The sequence below is a fragment of the Oncorhynchus tshawytscha genome, linkage group LG07 (assembly GCF_018296145.1).
Source record: "Oncorhynchus tshawytscha isolate Ot180627B linkage group LG07, Otsh_v2.0, whole genome shotgun sequence".
Taxonomy (NCBI): domain Eukaryota; kingdom Metazoa; phylum Chordata; class Actinopteri; order Salmoniformes; family Salmonidae; genus Oncorhynchus; species Oncorhynchus tshawytscha.
In genome coordinates, this window is record NC_056435.1 from 46,528,368 (window position 1) to 46,549,867 (window position 21,500).

Below are 21,500 nucleotides of genomic sequence, written 5' to 3' on the forward strand. Positions count from 1 at the left end.
CCCAATCCCAGTCTCTCTCTCCCCACTCCCAGTCTCTCTCTCTCCCCACTCTCAGTCTCTCTCTCTCTCCCCACTCCCAGTCTCTTTCTCTCCCCACTCCCAGTCTCTCTCTCTCCCCACTCCCAGTCTCTCTCTCTCTCTCCCCAATCCCAGTCTCTCTCTCTCTCTCCACTCCCAGTCTCTCTCTTTCCCTACTCCCAGTCTCTCTCTCACTCCCCAATCCCAGTCTCTCTCTCCCCACTCCCAGTCTCTCTCTCTCTCCACTCCCAGTCTCTCTCTTTCCCTACTCCCAGTCTCTCTCTCTCTCCCCACTCCCAGTCTCTCTCTCTCTCCCCACTCCCAGTCTCTCTCACTCCCCACTCCCAGTCTCTCTCACTCCCTCTCAATTCAATTCAATTAAAGGCCGTTATTGGCATGGGAAACACATGTTAACATTGCCAAAGCAATCCAAACAACAAGGCTCTATTTACAGGGCTCCCTGTCTGTAGTATTGCACTCCTTCTCCGCTCAGCTAGGCAGAAACGCTGAGCAGTCATCTCCAAGCCCCTGTAATCGCTGATAAAATATGAATCTGCCCGTAAAATCCGTGTTTTCCCTGATTATTAAAATAAAGTCAGCTGTTTAGTGTGACAGCAGCTCAGGGCCAGTAGGGTGTTGCCTGGGAGAGAGGGAGAGGGAGTTACAACGCTCTGTGACAAAGCAACTGTGTGTTCAAAGGGCTGTGAGGTATTTGGGCATCTGGGTCCACAGCCTCAGCCTTATTATTATTCACTAGAACAAGTACAGAGGTTTGAGCTACATACATACAATACCTTAGCTGCCTATTCATTGTGACTTGCAATGCACCATTGAAACTGCCAACGCTGCAAAAACCCACCTACACCACTAGACCATAACTATAAGTAGAGCGTCCGAAAAGAGACATCTGAGAATCCGGCCAGTCCTGTCACTGTTTCTCTGGGCCCTGGGTTAAACCCTTTTCCTGAGGAAATAGACAAAAGCAAGCAGGCTCTCTTCTCCCCATCCTCATTTCACAGGAAGTGGGAGCAGAAGGCAGGTAATTAGACCTGTGTGGCTGTAGCAGGGCACATCTCTTCTCCGAGAGGGAGGGAGCTGAATATTTTCAACCAGTGATACTGTAGAAGCAGCCCACAGTGGCCCTGGTTTTATAGTACTGAATCACAGGGTGGCAGATCCACAGGTCACAGCCCTAGTATAAGTCATAAAGGGCCTCCTCATCCTCAGACCTCACACCTTACACTATAACTCCTCCCTGTGTCTCCAGGTCGGCAGCAGCCAGCTCTCCTTCCTGTCTCTCTGGATGGTTGAGTGTCAGTCAGCAGCCTTACTGCAGGGTAATACAAGGCTTCAAAAGGTTCAGTTTTCCCAGGGTTCCTTCTGTCCCCCCAGTCATTATGGAATTCAGTATCATAAAGATGGAGAGGGTGGAGGATGAGCTCCCTGGGACACAATAGGAGTGAGGGGTAAGGAGAGAGGAGAGGAGAGGAGAGGAGAGGAGAGGAGAGGAGGAGAGGAGAGGAGAGGAGAGGAGAGGAGAGGAGAGGAGAGGAGAGGAGAGGAGAGGAGAGGAGAGGAGAGGAGAGGAGAGGAGGGAGAGGAGAGGAGAGGAGGAGGAGAGGGAGAGGAGAGGAGAGGAGAGGAGAGGAGAGGGAAGAGAGAAGAGGAGAGGAGAGGACAGAGAAGAGGAGAGAAGAGGGGAGAGAAGAGGAGAGGAGAGGAGAGGAGAGGAGAGGAGGGAGAGGAGAGGAGAGGAGAGGAGAGGAGAGGAGAGGAGAGGAGAGGAGAGGGAGAGGAGAGGAGAGGAGAGGAGAGAGAGAGGAGAAGAGAGGAGAGGAGAGGAGAGACGAGAGAAGAGGAGAGGAGAGGAGGGAGGAGGAGAGGTGAGGAGAGGAGAGGAGGAGAGGAGAGGAGAGGAGAGGAGAGGGGAGAGGAGAGGAGAGGAGGAGGAGAGGAGAGGAGAGGAGAGGAGAGGAGAGGAGAGGAGAGGAGAGGAGGGAGAGGGAAGAGAGGAGAGGACAGAGAAGAGGAGAGAAGAGGGGAGAGAAGAGGAGAGGAGAGGAGAGAGAAAAGGAGAGGAGAGGAGAGGAGAGGAGAGAGGAGAGAAGAGGGGAGAGAAGAGGAGAGGAGAGGAGAGAGAAGAGGAGAGAAGAGGTGAGAGAAGAGGAGAGAAGAGGGGAGAGAAGAGAGGAGAGGAGAGGAAAGGAGAGGAGAGAGAGAGAGAGAGAGAGAGAGAGAGAGAGAGGAGAGGAGAGAGAAGAGGGGAGAGAAGAGGGGAGAGAGGAGAGGGGAGAGGGGAGAAAGGAGAGGAGAGCCTCTACAGCATCAGGCTCATCTGTTAGGACAATGGTTCCTAAACTTTTTCAAGGCGCCCCTTACCACATTGGAGAACATCCCGCAACCCCCCTGCGTGCACACGCACAACGTCTATTTCTATGGGCAGAAGCACTGTTCATGACACAAAGTGTTCACACCCCTCTTAATGGTGGAAAGAATTTAGCAGGTTTAATGCTTATTTTCTGCAATTCTACACATATTGTCATGGGGTGCAAAGAACATTTTGCAGTTTTAAAGCACATTTTCTTGCAATTCTATACATTCTGCCATGTCTAATGTCTATTAATGTGATATTTATGTGACAAAAAAATTACAACAATATCTACGGGCTGAAAAACCTTAACAATAAAATGGTAGCTGACATGGGCTAGTTGATCTGGACATTTCTGACGTTATAAATAGCTCTCTAAGGAATGCATGACATGACAAGAGGAACTGATGATGTACTACCCAATTTCAAAATTGCACCTTGTGCATTATACTATTACAACTTTCAAGAGTAGGTTTAATGACTGAGTGAGTTCAATTTGGGAACCACTGTGTTAGGACACTGCTCTGTCTTTCACCAGCATGCTCACCATGTGTGTGTGTGTGCGTGTGTGTGCGTGTGCATGTGTGTGTGTATGTGTGCGTGTATGTGCGTCTTTGAATGACTGATAAGCTGTCTCCATAATGTAGTCTATACCCTTAACAAGTTGAAGTCATGTGTAGAAGAAGGATCACTCTTTAGTCACGGATGTATAGAACACATAGGACCTTTCAGAGGACTTCCACAAGGAAGTACGCATTATTCATCACACCAGGGCTGCGTCCCAAATGGCACCCTATTCCATATCTAGTGCTCTACTTTTGACCAGGGCTAAGTCTGACTAACTCTGGTCAAAAGTAGTGCACTATATAGGGAATAGGGTGCCATTTGGGACGTAACCCAGAATTTAGAACACTTTGAAGAACTTTTAACCCACTCTGCACTGCTTATCTCAGCAGAACCTCTTTTTTGGGGGAAGGAAGACAGTGCCAACATTTGATAGCAAGCAGCTGCAGACTAGGCCAGAGCAATGTGGTGGTGGTGATGGTGGTGGTGGTGGTGGGAGGGTTGGAGTGTTTGGCATGGCCTGAAACACACACACACACACAAACACACACACACACACCCTACCTGGTGCTGCTGATAGTTTCCTCATCCAGCTGTAAACCTAAGGGATATGGGACTAAAGGCCTCTCCCACTTTCCCTTGGAGAGGAGTTTGGTGTTTGCTCTGAACACACCTAGCCTTTCTCTGACAGGGACATCGTTTAACATTGAACCCCTGTCCTGCTCTGACCCCACTACACCACCGGGGAAAGACTCAGTGATGGCCGCTGTACAGATGATGAGGGGCTGTACAGTCAGTGTGCTGGGGAGGACTGGTGGGCACATAGATCAGAGGACGTATGGTTCTCATTTATGTCCGGAGGTTAGAAATGCACTGGTTCAATACTATCTGTATAGACAGAATATGATGTACAGAACATACTGGAGTCTATACTAAGGAATATTCATTCTAATCCATTTGGGGGGATGCAGATTGGCAGCCCTGGGACTGCCTCTGACCCAAAGGCAAGTACGCCAACCTAGCAACCCCATGCATAACACATAGCATTCTTCTGGGAGTCACTGGGAAGTTGATGCCCTCATAAGCTTATGAATAATTAGTGAAGGAATCACTGGCACATGATCATGAATACAGCACATGAATTATCAGCCGTTCAGACTAAAGCTTAATCAGGCTTCCTTGCTGATTGAGTTATCTGAAATCCTTTTATCAAATAACATCCATAAAGACATAGGATACATTTTACATTGCTGAAGGGGTCGGTATTTGGACCAATTAAGAAATGTGATATTAGATGAAATGTCAAAGCCAATCAATAGAACATAGAGTTATGGGCTGTAGCCCATAGTATGTAGCTACATAATACAGGATGGTTTGGTTTTTACTACGAAACAGTACAGTTCTTATTGATAATGAAAAATCATGTATAGTCCGTCTTTCATGTTTTGCAGTAACTGGTACATGTTTTGTGTTTTGCAGACAGACAGGCAGCTGGACAGAGATTGCAGGCAGCAACATCAGATGGAACGGGGTTAAGACAAATAAGAGGCCACCAGAGTGATTGTATTTAAGCAGAACGAGCATGGAGGAGACAGTCTGGCTCAGCGCGATACCAGGGCAATCATTAATGATGACCTCTTACACCCACACAGACGGCCCACACATACACACAACACACGCACTAACACACATACGAAGGCAGGCACACACACGGTCACACACACAGACACACACACGGTCACACAATAACACACAGGATTGGATGTTATTGGAAGCTTTATCTTATCTCTCTCAGACAGGTTATGTTTCCTTTCAATATTACATGAGCTGCTTTCTAATAGCTTGCTGTTGATTATTTCTAATCCCTGTTTTGACTGACCATATTCAGCCATTTTAATTTAATCGTGTGTGATTAAAATCCCCATTTAATGATTCATCCTGAAACGTTTCCTCAATCAATGTCTTTTGTCTGTCTCATAGACATTGAGGACCATTTAATGAGCAATAGGAAGTGCCTGAAGCCCCACAAACACAATGGTTTAAAGTGATAGTTCACTCCACAATCAAAGTTGATTTGATCTCTAAGTCGTCTAATGTCAAGATGAGTCCAAATCCCATGTCATATGTTGTGTAGATCTAGCTATATGCAAAAAATGAAAAAGAAAAGCACCATCTAAAGGGCAGAGACAAGCCCTCGCCCACTCTCTTACAGTGAGGCCACCATTTAATGGAATAGAAAATAGACTTCTGGTGGTTGGTGGGTTGGGTGGGTTGACTGGGACCAGACTGACAGATCTCAAGCAGAGACCCTGGTAGGCTGGAGCAGTACACTCTTAGAAAAAAAGGTGCTATCTAGAACCTAAAAGTGTTCTTCGGCTGTCCCCACAGAAGATCCCTTTGAATAACTATTTTTTTTTTTCCATGTAGAACCCTTTCCACAGATCCAAAAAGGGTTCTATCTGGAACCAAAACGGGGTACCCTATGGGGACAGCTTATGAATACTTTTGGAACCCTTTTTCAAAGAGTGTAGGTCTGAGTCTAGCTGAGCTGCAGGGATTTATTGCATACTTATGCCCTCAGCTTCTCCTTTCATGTGGTCCAATCAGAGGGGGAGTGATGGGATACTTCACCCACATCTTAATCAGTCTAACGATAGATACTAGAGCTGCATGATTTGTTAATGTAGACGAGCCAAGATGAGACCGAGCAGACAGACAGCCTCATGGCAGAGCAGCTGTAAACTACAGTGGTGTTGGGCATTGTATCAGTGACTGCTATCATAAACTCGGCTCATAAAGCCGTGTTTGTACAGTGTGGGTTAAACCAACAGGACAAGGGCAGCGACCCAGCAGCTCAATGTGGACGTCTGCCCTGGCCAGGCCAACCAGAGTCTTTAACTGTGCACTTTTCATTTCCCATAGTGTTGTGCAGTGCAGAGCAGAGGCAGCGGACTGCCATACATGAGTTGCTAGGCAGCGGAGGGGTTATGCTGTTCATTACCTATCCTTCCACAGAGAGCTGGGCTGCTGGGGTTACCTCACAACTCACAAATATCCACAGAGAGCCAAAAACTGAGAGTTGGAGCTTGTTTGTGTTAAAACGAATGAGACAGTAAGAACAGGGTAAAAGACAAGTATCCATATTACATACGTGGGTGATAGATACTGCAACTGTATATACAGTAGATGTTGTGCCCAGAGTTTACTTATGATGTGAGGGTCTTTAACAAGGCCACTGTCAATGCTAATTGGTAAAACGTTTTTATGGTTGAATTTGGTTGGCTTAATGGAGTCCAAATGAAGCCGTTTTACATTTGAGTAATTTAGCAGACACTCATATCCAGAGTGAATTACACTTAGTGAGTTCATTTTAAGATAACTAGCTGGGACACCCACATATCACAGGCATAGAAAGTAAATGTTTACCTTAATAAAGTAGCTATCCGTAGAGTCAGATGTGGCCCTCATAAAGAAGTGTGTGTAATCAAAGTGTTAACACACAAATATCCCGTGTGATAACTACACACAGCCAAAGACTCTGCGGCTACAGACTTGTAGATGGATGTTTTACACTGCAGCCCTACGAGGGAGTACACTGGTTGAGGCAGCCTTGGCGAAGGCATTGAGGTGGCTGAGGGAGATGAGATGCAGAGTCTGGTAAGAACTGTGTGGCTGCTGCCTGCTCTTCAACAACTGTTTGGATTGGTCTACTAGAAGATCTACTGTACAGTCAGTGCAAGTGTGTTGGCTAAGCCAAAGTGTCTGCAGCAGTACAGGCCTGTTTACTGCCTGCCTAGCCTTGGGGACCCTGGTGCAGGCTGCCTCCTCTAGAACAGCTGGCCTCAATTACTGAGTCAAATCCCCATCCAATTCCACATGGCCTGAACTCAATGGATGATACAAAGCCCTCTGAAACACACCCTCTACTCTATTGCCTGCACTGACATGCAAAGCTTCATAACTACTGTTATGATCACTGTTATCATATTAACCTAGCTAACCTTTAGAATGTGTTAAAGTGTAGCTTGCTATTATATTCAAAAGTTGGGAGTACAATTCATACTGTATAGATAGAGAATGAGGAGTACATTTTGCAGCATACGACTGCACTGTAATCAAATGCTGCAGTGTGAAGGCTGGGGCTGGCTAGCAAGCTGCAAATCTATCACTGGCAGCCCACCATGGCAGAGAATAATCAAGTTATCCATTGATGTAATGGGAAACAAGGCCCATTGTTTTAGCATGCATGGCCGCGGCCGTGCCTGGACCCTATAGGATAATACTGGTGAAGGCCTGGCTGGCTGTGACTCCCTCAGCCCAGAACTACAGGAAGAGGAGCATTATATGTGGAGATTCTGGAGTGCCAATTTAAATGGAGGTTTCATCCAGAATGAAATTATTTTTTTATCTCCTTTGGATGGTTTGAGATTTCTAAGGAATAAAGAGGAAAAATCTTTTTCACTTGCATATTCTAAGAAGGATGTTTATATCCTAAGGCTATCCAATCAGAGAGTGAACCTAAAACGCAGCAGGAGTCGGTTTTGGAAAGATTACGGTGAGAAAGAGACAGGATGGAGTAGTATAAGATCTGGGAATAAAAACTTGGCAAGGATGGATGTGTACTGAACAAAAATATAAACACAACATGTGAAGTGTTGGTCCCGTGTTTCATGAGCTGAAATAAAAGATCCCAGAAATGTTCCATATGCACAAAAAGCTAAGAATTAAAAAGGTATGGTTGGATTATTATTCATCTTAATTTAAGACAAATACTGGAAACAATAGAACACTATGAAAAATCTGGGAAACCAGGCCTGGTATTCATAGCTGACTTTGAAAAGGCTTTTGATAAAGTACGACTGGAATATTTTTCAATTTTGGAGAATATGTCATACAATGGGGTTAAGGTTATGCATAGTAACCCTAAATGTAAAATAGTAAATAATGTCTACTTCTCAGAAGGTATTAAATTGTCAAGAGGAGTAAAACATGGTTGACCTCTATCGTCATATTGTCACGCCCTGACCTTAGTTATCTTTGTTTTCTTTATTATTTTGGTTAGGTCAGGGTGTGATGAGGGTGGTTTGTTTAGTTTTTGTATTGTCTAGGGTTTTTTGTATGTCTAGGGGATTTTGCAAGTCTAGGTGTTTGTCTATGGTTGCCTAGATTGGTTCTCAGAGGCAGCTGTTTATCGTTGTCTCTGATTGGGGACCATATTTAGGTAGCCATATTCCTTGGGTAGTTTGTGGGTTCTTATTCTACGTTTAGTTGCCTGTCTGCACTAGCCATATTAGCTTCACGGTTCGGTTTGTTGTTTTGATTAGTTTGTTCAGTGTTCTTTCTTTAATTAAAGAAGTACAGTATATCACTAAAGTGAGTACACCCCTCACATTTTTGGAAATATTTGAGTATATCTTTTCATGTGACAACACTGAAGAAATGACACTTTGCTACAATGTAAAGTAGTGAGTGTACAGCTTGTATAACAGTGTAAATTTGCTGTCCCTTCAAAATAACTCAACACACAGCCATTAATGTCTAAACAGCTGGCAACAAAAGTGAGTACACCCCTAAGTGAAAATGTCCAATTTGGGCCCAATCAGCCATTTCCCCTCCCCGGTGTCATGTGACTCGTTAGTGTTACAAGGACTCAGGTGTGATTGGGGAGCAGGTGTGTTAAATGTGGTGTCATCGCTCTCACACTCCCTCACACTGACTGGTCACTGGAAGTTCAACATGGCACCTCATGGCAAAGAACTCTCTGAGGATCTGAAAAAAAAAATTGTTGCTCTACATAAAGATGGTCTGGGCTATAAGAAGATTGCCAAGACCCTGAAACTGAGCTGCAGCACGGTGGCCAAGACCATACAGCGGTTTAACTGGACAGGTTCCACTCAGAACAGGCCTCGCCATGGTCGACCAAAGAAGTTGAGTGCACGTGCTGAGCATCATATCCAGAGGTTGTCTTTGGGAAATAGACGAATGAGTGCTGCCAGCATTGCTGCATTTAATTTTATTTGGAAAGGTAAGCCAGACAAAATTCAACGGGCCTATTTATATAATTAATATGAAATCGGAGGGAAGAAATGATTAAATATGAAAGCATAGATCTCTCACTGAAGGCTTCAGTCATACAAAAGCTATACTTAAGTCCGAACAGGTTCTCAAGCATATTAGTAAGAATGTTTCACCCCATGTTCAAAAATGGCATTTTCCCCTTTATTCAGATTACAACCTTTCACTTTTGGTTATTTGAAAGTGAAAAAATCCCAAAAATATTGCTATTTTTAAAACAGTCATAGGAAGTTGGTAGCAATTTCAGTTTAATCCACCAGAAAAGAGAGAACAAATATTACAACAAATATTATGGTTAAAATCAAATATGCTAATTGTTTATAAAATATATATTCCTAGGGAAACAAACTGTATAATCTTTGTAAATGATATCATAAATACGACTGGTGTAGTTATGTCACACATGCAGCTAATAAAAATATACGGAAATGTCTGCTCTACTCAAAATTACAACCAACTATTTGCAGCATTACCGCAAAAATGGAAGAGGCCCTCAGATGTGGGAGAAAGTATGGAACTTGTCTGTCGGCCCTGCATTAAAGACCAAAATTGTTTAAAGAAAATTGTAATAAATAAAAAAGTATACCAGTTCCATACAAAAGAAATGACAGCTGTGCCATATAGATAGCAAAATAGTTGAAGTGTTTCCATGAACTGATACACAAAACTACACTGTATTCAAAATGTAGAGTTTTTATATTTAAATTATTATACAAACTTCTTGCAACATATAGAATGTTCTATATATATGGGGGATACAACCATCCCAGCTCTGCAGATTTTGCTGCGAAGAGACCGAAGCATTAAATCATTTGTTTTGGTAATGTCTATATGTAGCTTGTTTTTGGTCGCAGGTTCAGGAATGGCTGAAGATTTGCAACATTTACCTGGAGCTAACTCTGCAAATAGCACTGCTGGGTGATTTAAAAAGTCATAGTCGAATCAATAAATAATATAAAACTCTTAGCAAAAATGTTTCTTTAATTTACAATCTGTAGAATTTCTGAGAATAGAAAGGTTCAGAATTTCTGTGAAATCACAGCAGAGTTGAAAAAGATATAGCCCTTGGTTCAGTCCAGACCTGACTGTCCTTGACCAGCACAAAAACATCCTGTGGCATACTGCATTAGCATCGAATAGCCCCCGTGATATGCAACTTTTCAGGGAAGTTAGGAACCAATATACAGTGGGGCAAAAAAGTATTTAGTCAGCCACCAATTGTGCAAGTTCTCCCATTTAAAAAGATGAGAGGCCTGTAATTTTCATCATAGGTACACTTCAACTATGACAGACAAAATGAGAAAAAAAATCCAGAAAATCACATTGTAGGATTTTTAATGAATTTATTTGCAAATTATGGTGGAAAATAAGTATTGGCAGTCTCTATGGGGGTGCCACAGGGTTCTATTCTCAGGCCGACTCTCTTCTCTGTATACATCAATGATGTCGCTCTTGCTGCTGGTGATTCTCTGATTCACCTCTACGCAGACGACACCATTCTGTATACTTCTGGCCCTTCTTGTTAACTAACCTCCAGACAAGCTTCAACTCCATACAACTCTCCTTCCGTGGCCTCCAACTGCTCGTAAATGCAAGTAAAACTAAATGCATGCTCTTCAACCGATCACTGCCCGCACCTGCCCGCCCGTCCAGCATCACTACTCTGGACGGATCTGACTTAGAATATGTGGACAACTACAAATACCTAGGTGTCTGGTTAGACTGTAAACTCTCCTTCCAGACTCACATGAAACATCTCCAATCCAAAATTAAATCTAGAATCGGCTTCCTATTTCGCAACAAAGCATCCTTCACTCATGCTGCCAAACATACCTTCGTAAAACTGACTATCCTACTGATTCTCGACTTCGGCGATGTCATTTACAAAATAGCCTTCAACACTCTTCTCAACAAATTGGATGCAGTCTATCACAGTGCCATCTGTTTTGTCACCAAAGCCCCATATACTACCCACCACTGCGACCTGTGCGCTCTCATTGGCTGCCCCTCGCTTCGTACTCGTCGCCAAACCCACTGGCCACAGGTCATCTATAAGTATTTGCTAGGTAAAGTCCCGACTTATCTCAGCTCACTGGTCACCATAGCAGCACCCACCTGTAGCACGTGCTCCAGCAGGTATATTTCACTGGTCACCCCATAGCCAATTCCTCCTTTGGCTGCCTTTCCTTCCAGTTCAGTTGGACTCATCAGACCAAAGGACAGATTTCCACCGGTCTAATATCCATTGCTCGTGTTTCTTGACCCAAGCAAGTCTCTTCTTATTATTGTTGTCCTTAAGTAGTGGTTTCTTTGCAGCAATTTGACCATGAAGGCCTGATTCACAGTCTCCTCTGAACAGTTGATGTTGAGATTTGTCTGTTACTTGAACTCTGTGAAGAATTTATTTGGGCTGCAATCTGAGGTGCAGTTAACTCTAATGAACTTATCCTCTACAGCAGAGGTAACTCTAGGTATTCTATTATTGTAGTGGTCCTAATGAGAGCCAGTTTCATCATAGCATTTGATGGTTTTTGTGACTGCACTTGAATAAACCTTCAAAGTTCTTGAAATGTTCTGGATTGACTGACCTTCATGATAATGATGGACTGTCATTTCTCTTTGCTTATTTGGACAGTTATTGCCATAATATAGACTTGGTCTTTTACCAAATAGGGCTATCTTCTGTATACCACCCCTACCATGTCACAACACAACCGATTGGCTCAAACACATTAAGAAGGAAAGAAATTCCACAAATTACCTTTTGACACCTGTTAATTGAACGGCATTCCAGGTGACTACCTCATGAAGCTGGTTGAGAGAATGCCAAGTGTGTGCAAAGCAGTCATCAAGGCAAAGGGTGGCTACTTTGAAGAATCTCACATTTCAAATATATTTTTATTTGTTTAACACTTTTTTGGTTACTACATGATTCCATTTGTGTTATTTCATAGTTCTGATGTCTTCACTATTATTCTACAATGCAGAAAATAGTTGTTGTTTTTTATCGAAATATCCTGGAATGAGTAGGTGTGTCTAAACTTTTGACTGGTACTGTATATATTTACCCCAAAATATATGGGTGATTGGAAGTGATGCAGACAATAATATTGATGGAATCCATAATCTATCTGCAATATTAAAGCTGATCTACCCCTAAAAAAAAGTATTTCATTTTTTTAAATAAGCATATTTCTCAAAAATGTTTGCACAAATTTGTTTACATCCCTGTTAGTGACCATTTCTCATTTGACAAGATAATCCATCCACCTGACAGGTGTGGCATATCAAGAAGCTGATTAAATAGCATTATCATTACACAGGTGCACCTTGTGCTGGAGAAAGTAAAAGGCCACTCTAACTTTAGCAGTTTTGTCACACAACACAGATGTCTCAAGTTTTGAGAGAGCGTGCAATTGGAATGCTGACTGCAGGAATGTCCACCAGAACTGTTGGCAGATAATTTAAAGCTAATTTCTCTACCATAAGCCACCTCCAATGTAATTTTAGAGAATTTGGCAGTACGTCCAACTGACCTAACACACCACAGACCATGTTGAACCACACCAGTCTAGGACCTCCACATCCGGCTTCTTCACCTCCAGGATCGTCTGAGACAAGCCACCCGGACAGCTGATGAAACTATAGAATTACTGCACAAACTTGCAGAAACCGTCTCATGGAAGCTCATCTGCGTGCTCGTCATCCTCACCAGGTTCTTGACCTGACTGCAGTTCAGCGTCGTAACCGACTTCAGTGGGAAAATGCTCACTTTCGATGGCCACTGGCACGCTGGAGAAGTGTGCTCTTCACAGATGAATCCCAGTTTCAACTGTACCGGGCATATGGCAGACAGCGTGTATGGCGTTGTGTGGGTGAGCAGTTTGCTGATGTTAAGGTTGTGAACAGTGTGCCCCACGACGGCGGTGGCCTTATGGTATGGGCAGGCATGAGATACGGAAAATGAACACTATCGCATTTTATCGATGGCTATTTTAATGACGAGATCCTGAGGCCCATTGTCATGCCATTCATCCGCCACAATCACCTCATGTTTCAGCACGATAATGCTCTGCCATGCCATGTTGAAAGGATCTGTACACAATTCCTGGATGCTGAAAATGTCCCAGTTCTTCCATGGTCTGCACACTGACCAGACATGTCACCAGTGGAGGCTGCTGAGGGGAAGACAGCTCATAATAATGTCTGGAATGGAGTAAATGGAAAGGCATCAAACCATGTGTTTGATGTATTTGATACCATTCCCCTATTCCGCTCCAGCCATTACTACAAGCCAGTCCTCCCCAATTAAGGTCCCGCCAACCTCCTGTGCATGTCACCCATTGAGCATGTTTGATATGCTCTAGGTCAACGTGTACGACAGCATGTTCCAGTTCCCTCCAATAGCCAGCAACTTCGCACAGCCATTGAAGAGGAGTGGGACAACATTCCACAGGCCACAATCAACAGCCTGATCAACTCTATGTGAAGGAGATGTGTCGTGCTGCCTGAGGGAAATGGTGGTCACACCAGATACTGACTGGGTTTCTGATCCACGCTCCTACTTTTTTTTAAAGGTATCTGTGACCAACAGATGCATATCTGTATTCCCAGTCATGTGAAATCCATAGATAAGGGCCTAATGAATTTATTTTAATTGACTGATTTCCTTACATGAAATTAAATTGTTGCATGTTGCGTTTAATTTTTGTTCAGGGTAACTTCATGTGTACTCTAAGTTCACACGCTCTCAGGCAATTTAAAAATAAATTCACCCAAGCACACACACAAACATAGAGTAGACACGTGTTTGCAAGGCAAGTAGACCCACAAACACACGCCCGCACACACACTCTCTCCCTCGCTGCCTCAGATGCAGTTTAAATGTTTGTCTCAGTTTGAAGCTAGGTGGTCTCTCGCCATGTTGTCGTCTCATCTCTGCAGGGAGGGAAACTCACTTGAACTGGTGGTGTTCTCTGGAGCTGCGGATCTTGTTGGAGAATCGCTCGGCCAGTTTCTCCAGGCTGCGGGAGTACTCCAGCTGGATCTCAGCCTTGCGGCGGAAGAAGTCCTGCAGGTCCTGCAGCAGCTGGATACGAGACTCGGACTGCTGCTCCAGGCATTTGAACTGCTCCACCAGCTGGTTACGGATCTCTGCATCAAAACACAAAACATAAAGTTGGCAAGAGTCAATCAGTCATAACAGGGTCATCATCTCCAACAGATCAAGGTATGGGGAGGGATTCAATCAACCCTTCCTTCATTTCTATCTTTGTTGACACGCGCTCCACAAACGTCTCTGAAACCATATATCTCAGAAGAGTTCATGTATTTGCTGTTTTACATCACCCCAAATCATAGTGGATTTATTCAAAAGGGATTTTAAAAAAGTGCAAAAGAGACATTTAATACTTTATCTTATTATGGGTTTATAATAATTCTGTTATATTTGTGCCAAGGATTATTTTCCAACTGTGAAATAGGTTACGGATGGCAGCGAAATCTCATTAACACTCACTGTTTCTTGTTTTTTAAACTGGGCATGTTTTCCCTCAAATTGCTGCCAATAGCTTTGTAAGTGAATATTTTGTAAAGTTAGTGTGGGAGAGGTGGAGAAATGATTCTTATCGATCAATAATGACAAACCTGGCATTGACAACTTAGATGGAAAGCTACTGAGGATGGTATCTGACTCTATGCCCACTCTTATCTGTCATGTATTTAATCTGAGTCTAGAGGAAGGTGTTTGCCCTCAGGCCTGGAGGGAAGCCAAAGTAATTCCGCTACCCAAGAGTGGTAAAGTGGCCTTTACTGGTTCTAACAGCAGACCTATCAGCTTGTTGTCAGCTCTTAGCAAACAGTTGGAAAAAATAGTGTTTGACAAAATGTGACCCGTTCCAAGAGATTAGGCGTATGGCGCACGGCATTACTTCAAAGCATAAGAATTTCAAGCCCAGTTGGTTTATAGCCACGGAAAAAGGAAGGAAGGGTCCCGCTAGCGGTGATTGGCTGAGATAATGGATGAACTGGACATGCTGAGAGATGAGTTCGGATTGGTCTGCCATGTAGCAGACCAATCCGACCTCACTAATACTCTTGTGACTGACTGGAAGCAAGTTTCCGCAGCAATGTTCCAACATCTAGTTGAAAACCTTCCCAGAAGAGTGGAGGCTGTTATAGCAGCAAAGGGGAAACCAACTCCATATTAATGCCCATGATTTTGGAAGGAGATTTTTGACGAGCAGGTGTCCACATACCTTTGGTCATGTAGTATATTTTTGATATTGCTACTATGTAAATATGCAAGTTACCACTTCACTGTACCGTTTACACCTTCTGTATCCTGTGCATGTAACAAATAAACATAGATGTATTTGATATAGTGTGTGTTTACCTTAGACAGTAATGTGAAGAACAACATGACCTGCACCAAAGTCAGATTGGGATATAGGCCAAGGTCTAGATAAAGTGTATTTCTACTACTACTTTCACCACTGTTAGTCTTGAAATCTTCGGTTGTTTACTTCACTACCTTACTCACTCAGCTTAGCACATGGCCTCACATGTGACTCCTTAAAGAATTCAAAATATATAGATTCAATTGAGAGAGAGGTCTATCCATAATAAAGAGATGCTCTGCTGTTTTGACTCCAACCTTCTCCAAAAAGCAAGTCCTGCAGGCTCTAGTTTTGTTTAATCTTGATTATTGTCCAGTCATGTGGTCAAATGCTGAAAGGAAAGACCTTGTAAGATGCAGATGGCCCATAATGGAGCAGCATGTCTTGCTCTTCATTGTAATCAGAGGGCTGATATAAATACTATGCATGCCAGCCTAACTGTATTAACTGTATCACTTCTTCCTTTTATAAGAAACATTTATGTGTTGAAAATTCCAAATTGTTTACATAGTCAACTTACACACAGCTCTGACATACACACTGTAGGTTATGTGTGCCGTTTTTAAAATATGTTGTTCTGTCCTGGAGTTGTTCTGTCTATTAATGCTCTTTATTATGTCATGTTTTGTGTGGACTCCAGGAAGAGTAGCTGCTGCTTTTGCAACAGCTAATGGGGATCCTAATAAAATACCAAAAGTTGGCTGAAAAATAACGGTTTTCACCTTGCACACCTAACAACCATGAAATGTCTGGTCACATATTTCCAAGCAGCTCACTGTGTTAACAACGTGTTTCTCTCTCTAACAACCCTCAGGCAAAGCTGTCAATCAGCACCACACATGTCTGAAAGAGCTGTAAGCTTAATGTTGTTGGTCCCTGAGTTGTAGTGTAGTAGTCTTTTCTGTTTTCAAACAGACTGTGTTAACCCTACTTCCACCCTGGGCTATTGAACATCTCTTTAGGAAGATGAGACCCGACCGACCGCCTGCTGAATGTAATGTAGTGTAATGGCTCCAGAGCTGAGCTGAACTAAGATGAGTTGTGTGAGAACTGGCATCAGGAAGTCCTACAGCAGTGGACCTATAATCAAACTGCTGTCAATGAGTAAGTAGGTGCATCAAACCCTTGCTTGGACTAAATCCTGTATCAGAAGCAACCAGCATCTATGAGGGGAACCTGACACTAGCAGTCTCACTGCAGATCCTTGATGCTGGTCTGTACCCAGGAGAGAAACCTGAGTCTTCATCGGCTTTGTAGTGTTGTCATTGAGATCCAACTCTGCCTCGACAAAAGAACAAAGACTGACCTATTTTACAGAACAAACCAGCAAACCTGAGATTCCTCTTTCTGATCTGAATAAAAGAGCTACAGTAAACAAATGGAATAAAAGGGAAATATTAATATAGTGTATAGTAATACTAACTAGCTACCGGATTGAAAGGTGGTATCACTAGCCAACAGAAAGAGAAAGCCATGACCTCATGAGTATCCTGTATTCAGCATGTGGGATCAAAGCTTTTTCATGTGTCATAAGGTATGTAATTAAAGGCTCTTTATATGGCGGCCTGCAAGAGCCTTCATAGAGGTCTCCTATAACTAGTACCATCCCTGGAGATGCCCGGCTACTACTACTACAACACACACATTCCATACTTCCTGTGATTGTGAGCCTTTCCCAGAACAAATGACAGACAGTTTTTCCTCCTTTCTTTCCATTAATTTCTATCATTCTCTTGTTTTCCCTCTCAGCACGTAGGCTATCCAGTGGCAAAACGAGCAGAGGTGGGAGAAACGCCCCAGAAAAAGCTGACACTGATTCACATGAATGGCAGGGAGCACTTTTTAAAACACTCATGGAAAACGGGGGACTGTGAACCAGCAGCTGCAGCGGTGACAGACGATTGAAAATTGGTCACGCATGCCAGAAGTGTGCCCTCGCCTCTTAGAAACCATGAGCAATTGCACAATTATTCCCGTATATTCCCGATTCCTCGTTTTGCACCTCTGCTGTGGTTTATTTAAAGTGTCTGTACCCTCAGTGGTTCTTTACAATCTGTGAAGAGGAGGAATGCTGTGAATTCTGGCCTGCAGTTACAGATGATGCTTTGCCCTTTTGAACAGTACCAAAACAAGTATTGTAGCCAGCATGACATCAGTTCAAAGAAACCTTTTCAAAATGGACCTTTTAACAGAATCAAAAATTAAACATTCTGGATTATGTGTAAGCATCAATGATTTATGGAATGAAAAGGAATCTATGAGATCAAATGTAAACTGCTTTATTATTGGCTGTGGCCCAATTCTGAAAGCAATCAAGTTATTAGAAAAAAAGGAGCTTGTTTGAGTCTGTGAGCACCCTATTTGAAATTAAAATTTGAATTTCAAACAGTGTTGTTGGTTTACTTGTTCAAGCGTTTGTGTGGATAATAAGCACGGACTACACCCAGTGTTGGGGATAGAGGGAGGGAAGATAATTCAAGTCCCCAAAATGAACAAGAGCTCTACTAATTAGATGTAGGCCATAAGAATAACCTTTAATTGAAGGGTACAATTTTATTGGCTTTGACACGGTTGTTTGATTAGGCAATGCAGAAATTACACACGGCAAGCAGCATTTCTTTTCTACACGTGTTTCCATTTGTGGAGATAGGGCTGAGACAGAAATAGCTTGATGAGGCAATTCTACCAAAATTACATATGATGGAGAGAAGCTACTTACTGAACAACATTTATCCTACAACTGTCACGCCCTGACCATAGAGAGCCTTTGTTTTTCTATGGTATAGTAGGTCAGGGCGTGACTGGGGGGGTTTTCTAGTTATTATTTTCTATGTGGGGTTCTAGTTTAGTTTTTCTATGTTGGTGTTTGGTATGATTCACAATTAGAGGCAGCTGGCTATCGTTGTCTCTAATTGGGGATCATATTTAAGTAGCATTTTTTCCACCTGTGTTTTATGGGATATTGTTTTGAGTTAGTGCACGTAGCACCTCTGTAGTCACTGTTTGTTTGTTTGTTTGTTTGTTTGTTTGTTTGTTTTGTGTGTTTTCTAATAACTATTATGTGGAAACCATAAACTGCACTGCAGTTTGGTCTGATAATTATTCCAGCGACCGTGACAACAGAGTAGCCCTTTTGTCTATTTACACCACTTCATCTGGGGGTTAACTACCATACGCTGAGTTTGATACCTGAGCAAAAATTCCAATTCAGCACAAATACCTAACAGTAAGATCATCAGTGCCGGATGCAGGCCACATTATACATTACATTCAAGTTCAGCAATCAGTACTCTAGTAAATGTTTTTTCAAACAAAGAGTGTCAAGAATGCCATTTTATTTTGAGCTCTGCACAATCTTTGAGTTGATCATCAACTACCGTGTGTCTCCACAGCATAAATCGATGTCAAATGATCGTACCAATCCAATTACTATTGCACTTTAAAATAATGTGACTTTTCTGGCAAGCCAAAGTGATGAGGCAGTATTACTGTCTCTCCCTGAAAGTTATTGGAGTCACAGGCTTCATTCATTATGCAGTTAAGCATGCAGACAGATGGGCCTTTGTGGAGAGGCAACAATCCACAAGCACTTGTTTATCCCTGAACAGCCTTCTCTGTATTGATGAAACTGTAGGTCTGTGTGGCTGTAACTTGTGTGTCCAGTGAATAAGTCTGCAATAGAGAATGCACTCTGTACAGGCTTGGGCGATATACCACTTATACCGTATACCGGGGTATTTCAAAATGCAGACAGTATGCTTTTCAATACTGTTAAAAATAAAATAAAACATTTATTGGGAGGGTTGGGGACTACAGCCACTGCTTAAGTTAAGTATATCTATCAGAAATCTAAGATGTGTCAAATAAATTATTTCCTGTTTAGGGATCAAGCTATGCATTTGGTTGGCTAACTTGCTAGCTAAGAGGCTAGATATCAAGACCAAGCTTCTTGGTTACAGCAGAGACAGTCAATCCCCTCCTGGACCAAGATCCCTGTTGCCTAAATTGTTTTGTGCATCAAAAATAAGAATAAATAGATATATTTATTTGTGCACTTCTGGTAATAACATATACCCTGGTATGTATGGTACAGAAACTGTACATATTCAAATATATATATATTTAACCTTTATTTAACTAGGCAAGTCAGTTTAAAAAAAATCGTATTTACAATGACGGCCTACCAAAAGGCAAAAGGCCTCCTGCATTGTTAGGGGATTAAAAAATATATACACTACCATCAAAAGTTTGGGGTTACTCAGAAATGTCCTTGTTTTTGAAAGAAAAGCACATTTTTAGTCCATTAAAATATAAAATTGATCCGAAATACAGTGTAGACAATGTTAATGTTGTAAATGACTATTGTAGCTGGAATCAGCAGATTTTTAATCCAATATCTACATAGGCGTACAGAGGCCCATTATCAGCAACCATCACTCCTGTGTTCCAATGGCACGTTGTGTTAGCTAATCCAAGTTTATCATTTTAAAAGGCTAATTGATCATTAGAAAACCCTTTTGCAATTATTGAAACTGAAAACTGTTGTGCTGATTAAAGTTTGAGAAACAGATGTCTCACATGTCCTCAACTGGCAGCTTTATTAAATAGTACCTGCAAAACACCAGTCTCAAAGTCAATAGTGAAGAGGCGACTCCAGGACGCTGGCCTTCTAGACAGAGTTCCTCTGTCCAGTGTCTGTGTTCTTCTGCCCATCTTAATCTTTTCTTTTTATTGGCCAGTCTGAGATTTGGCTTTTTCTTTGCAACTCTGCCTAGAAGGCCAGCATCCTGGAGTTGCCTCTTCACTGTTGACGTTGAGACTGGTGTTTTGTGAGTACTATTTAATGAAGATGCCAGCTGAGAACTTGTGAGGCATCTGTTTCTCAAACTAGACACTCTAATGCACTTGTCCTCTTGCTCAGTTGTGCACCGGGGCCTCCCAATCCTCTTTCTATTCTGGTTAGAGCCAGTTTGCAATGTTCTGTGAAGGGAGTAGTACACAGCGTTGTACGAGATCTTCCTATTCTTGTCAATTTCTCGCATGGAATAGCCTTAATTTCTCCGAACAAGAATAGACTGACGAGTTTCAGAAGAAAGGTATTTGTTTCTTGCCATTTTGAGCCTGTAATCAAATCCACAAATGCTGATGCTCCAGATACTCAACTAGTCTAAAGAAGGACAGTTTTATTGCTTCTTTAATCAGAACAACAGTTTTCAGCTGTGCTAACATAATTGCAGAAGGGTTTCTAATGATCAATTAGCCTTTTAAAATGATACACTTGGTTTACCTAACACAACGTGCCATTGGAACACAGGAGTGATGGTTGCTGAGCTGATAATGGGCCTCTGTACGCCTATATAGATATTCCATACAAAATATTCAGTTTCCAGCTACAATAGTCATTTACAACATTAACAATGTCTACCCTGTATTTCTGATTAATTTGATGTTATTTTAATGGACAAAAAATTTGCTTTTCTTTCAAAAACAAGAACATTTCTAAGTGACCCCAAACTTTTGAATGGTAGTGTATATAGGACAAAACACACATCACGACGAGAGACACCACAACACTACATAAAGTGAGACCTAAGACAACAACATGGCATGGCAGCAACACATGACAACACAGCATGGTAGCAACACCACATGACAGCAACATGGCAGCAGCACAACATGTTAGCAGCACAAAACATGTTAAAACATTATTGGGCACAGACAACAGCACAAAAACAAGAAGGTATGACGGTATGAAAATATGGACACTGCCCTACCCTAGTATAGTATGAATGCTTCTCTGAAGGTATGCTTGAAATTCTGTACTGAGGTGCAATTTGCATGCTGGTAAACTCTTACTAATATAAAACATGTCCTTCAGTTTATATTGTAGATGACCTCCCACCAGTTCACTAGGAAGTAGATAAGATTTCATGGACCTCAGCTTGGCTCTGCTGTCTCATGCCCATATCTTAACCAATGTCAAATCTCCAATAATCATATATTTAGTTTGACAGGAATGTCTAAACCACAGTCAATGTTGGATTTATTTGAACTTTAAGCACTTGCACTTTGTCATG

At 42.4% G+C, this 21,500-nt stretch overlaps 1 protein-coding gene across 2 annotated transcripts in view; it reads right to left on the bottom strand.

Annotated features, from left to right (window-relative positions):
• Positions 1 to 21,500, bottom strand: part of LOC112254649 (SLIT-ROBO Rho GTPase-activating protein 3) — a 118,659-nt gene that overhangs the window by 62,733 nt on the left and 34,426 nt on the right. For both annotated transcript variants that reach the window (XM_024427378.2, XM_024427377.2), the window contains exon 2: positions 13,984 to 14,179. In XM_024427378.2, coding sequence (XP_024283146.1) covers positions 13,984 to 14,179 — 196 coding nt within the window. The remainder of the gene's footprint in view (positions 1 to 13,983; positions 14,180 to 21,500) is intronic.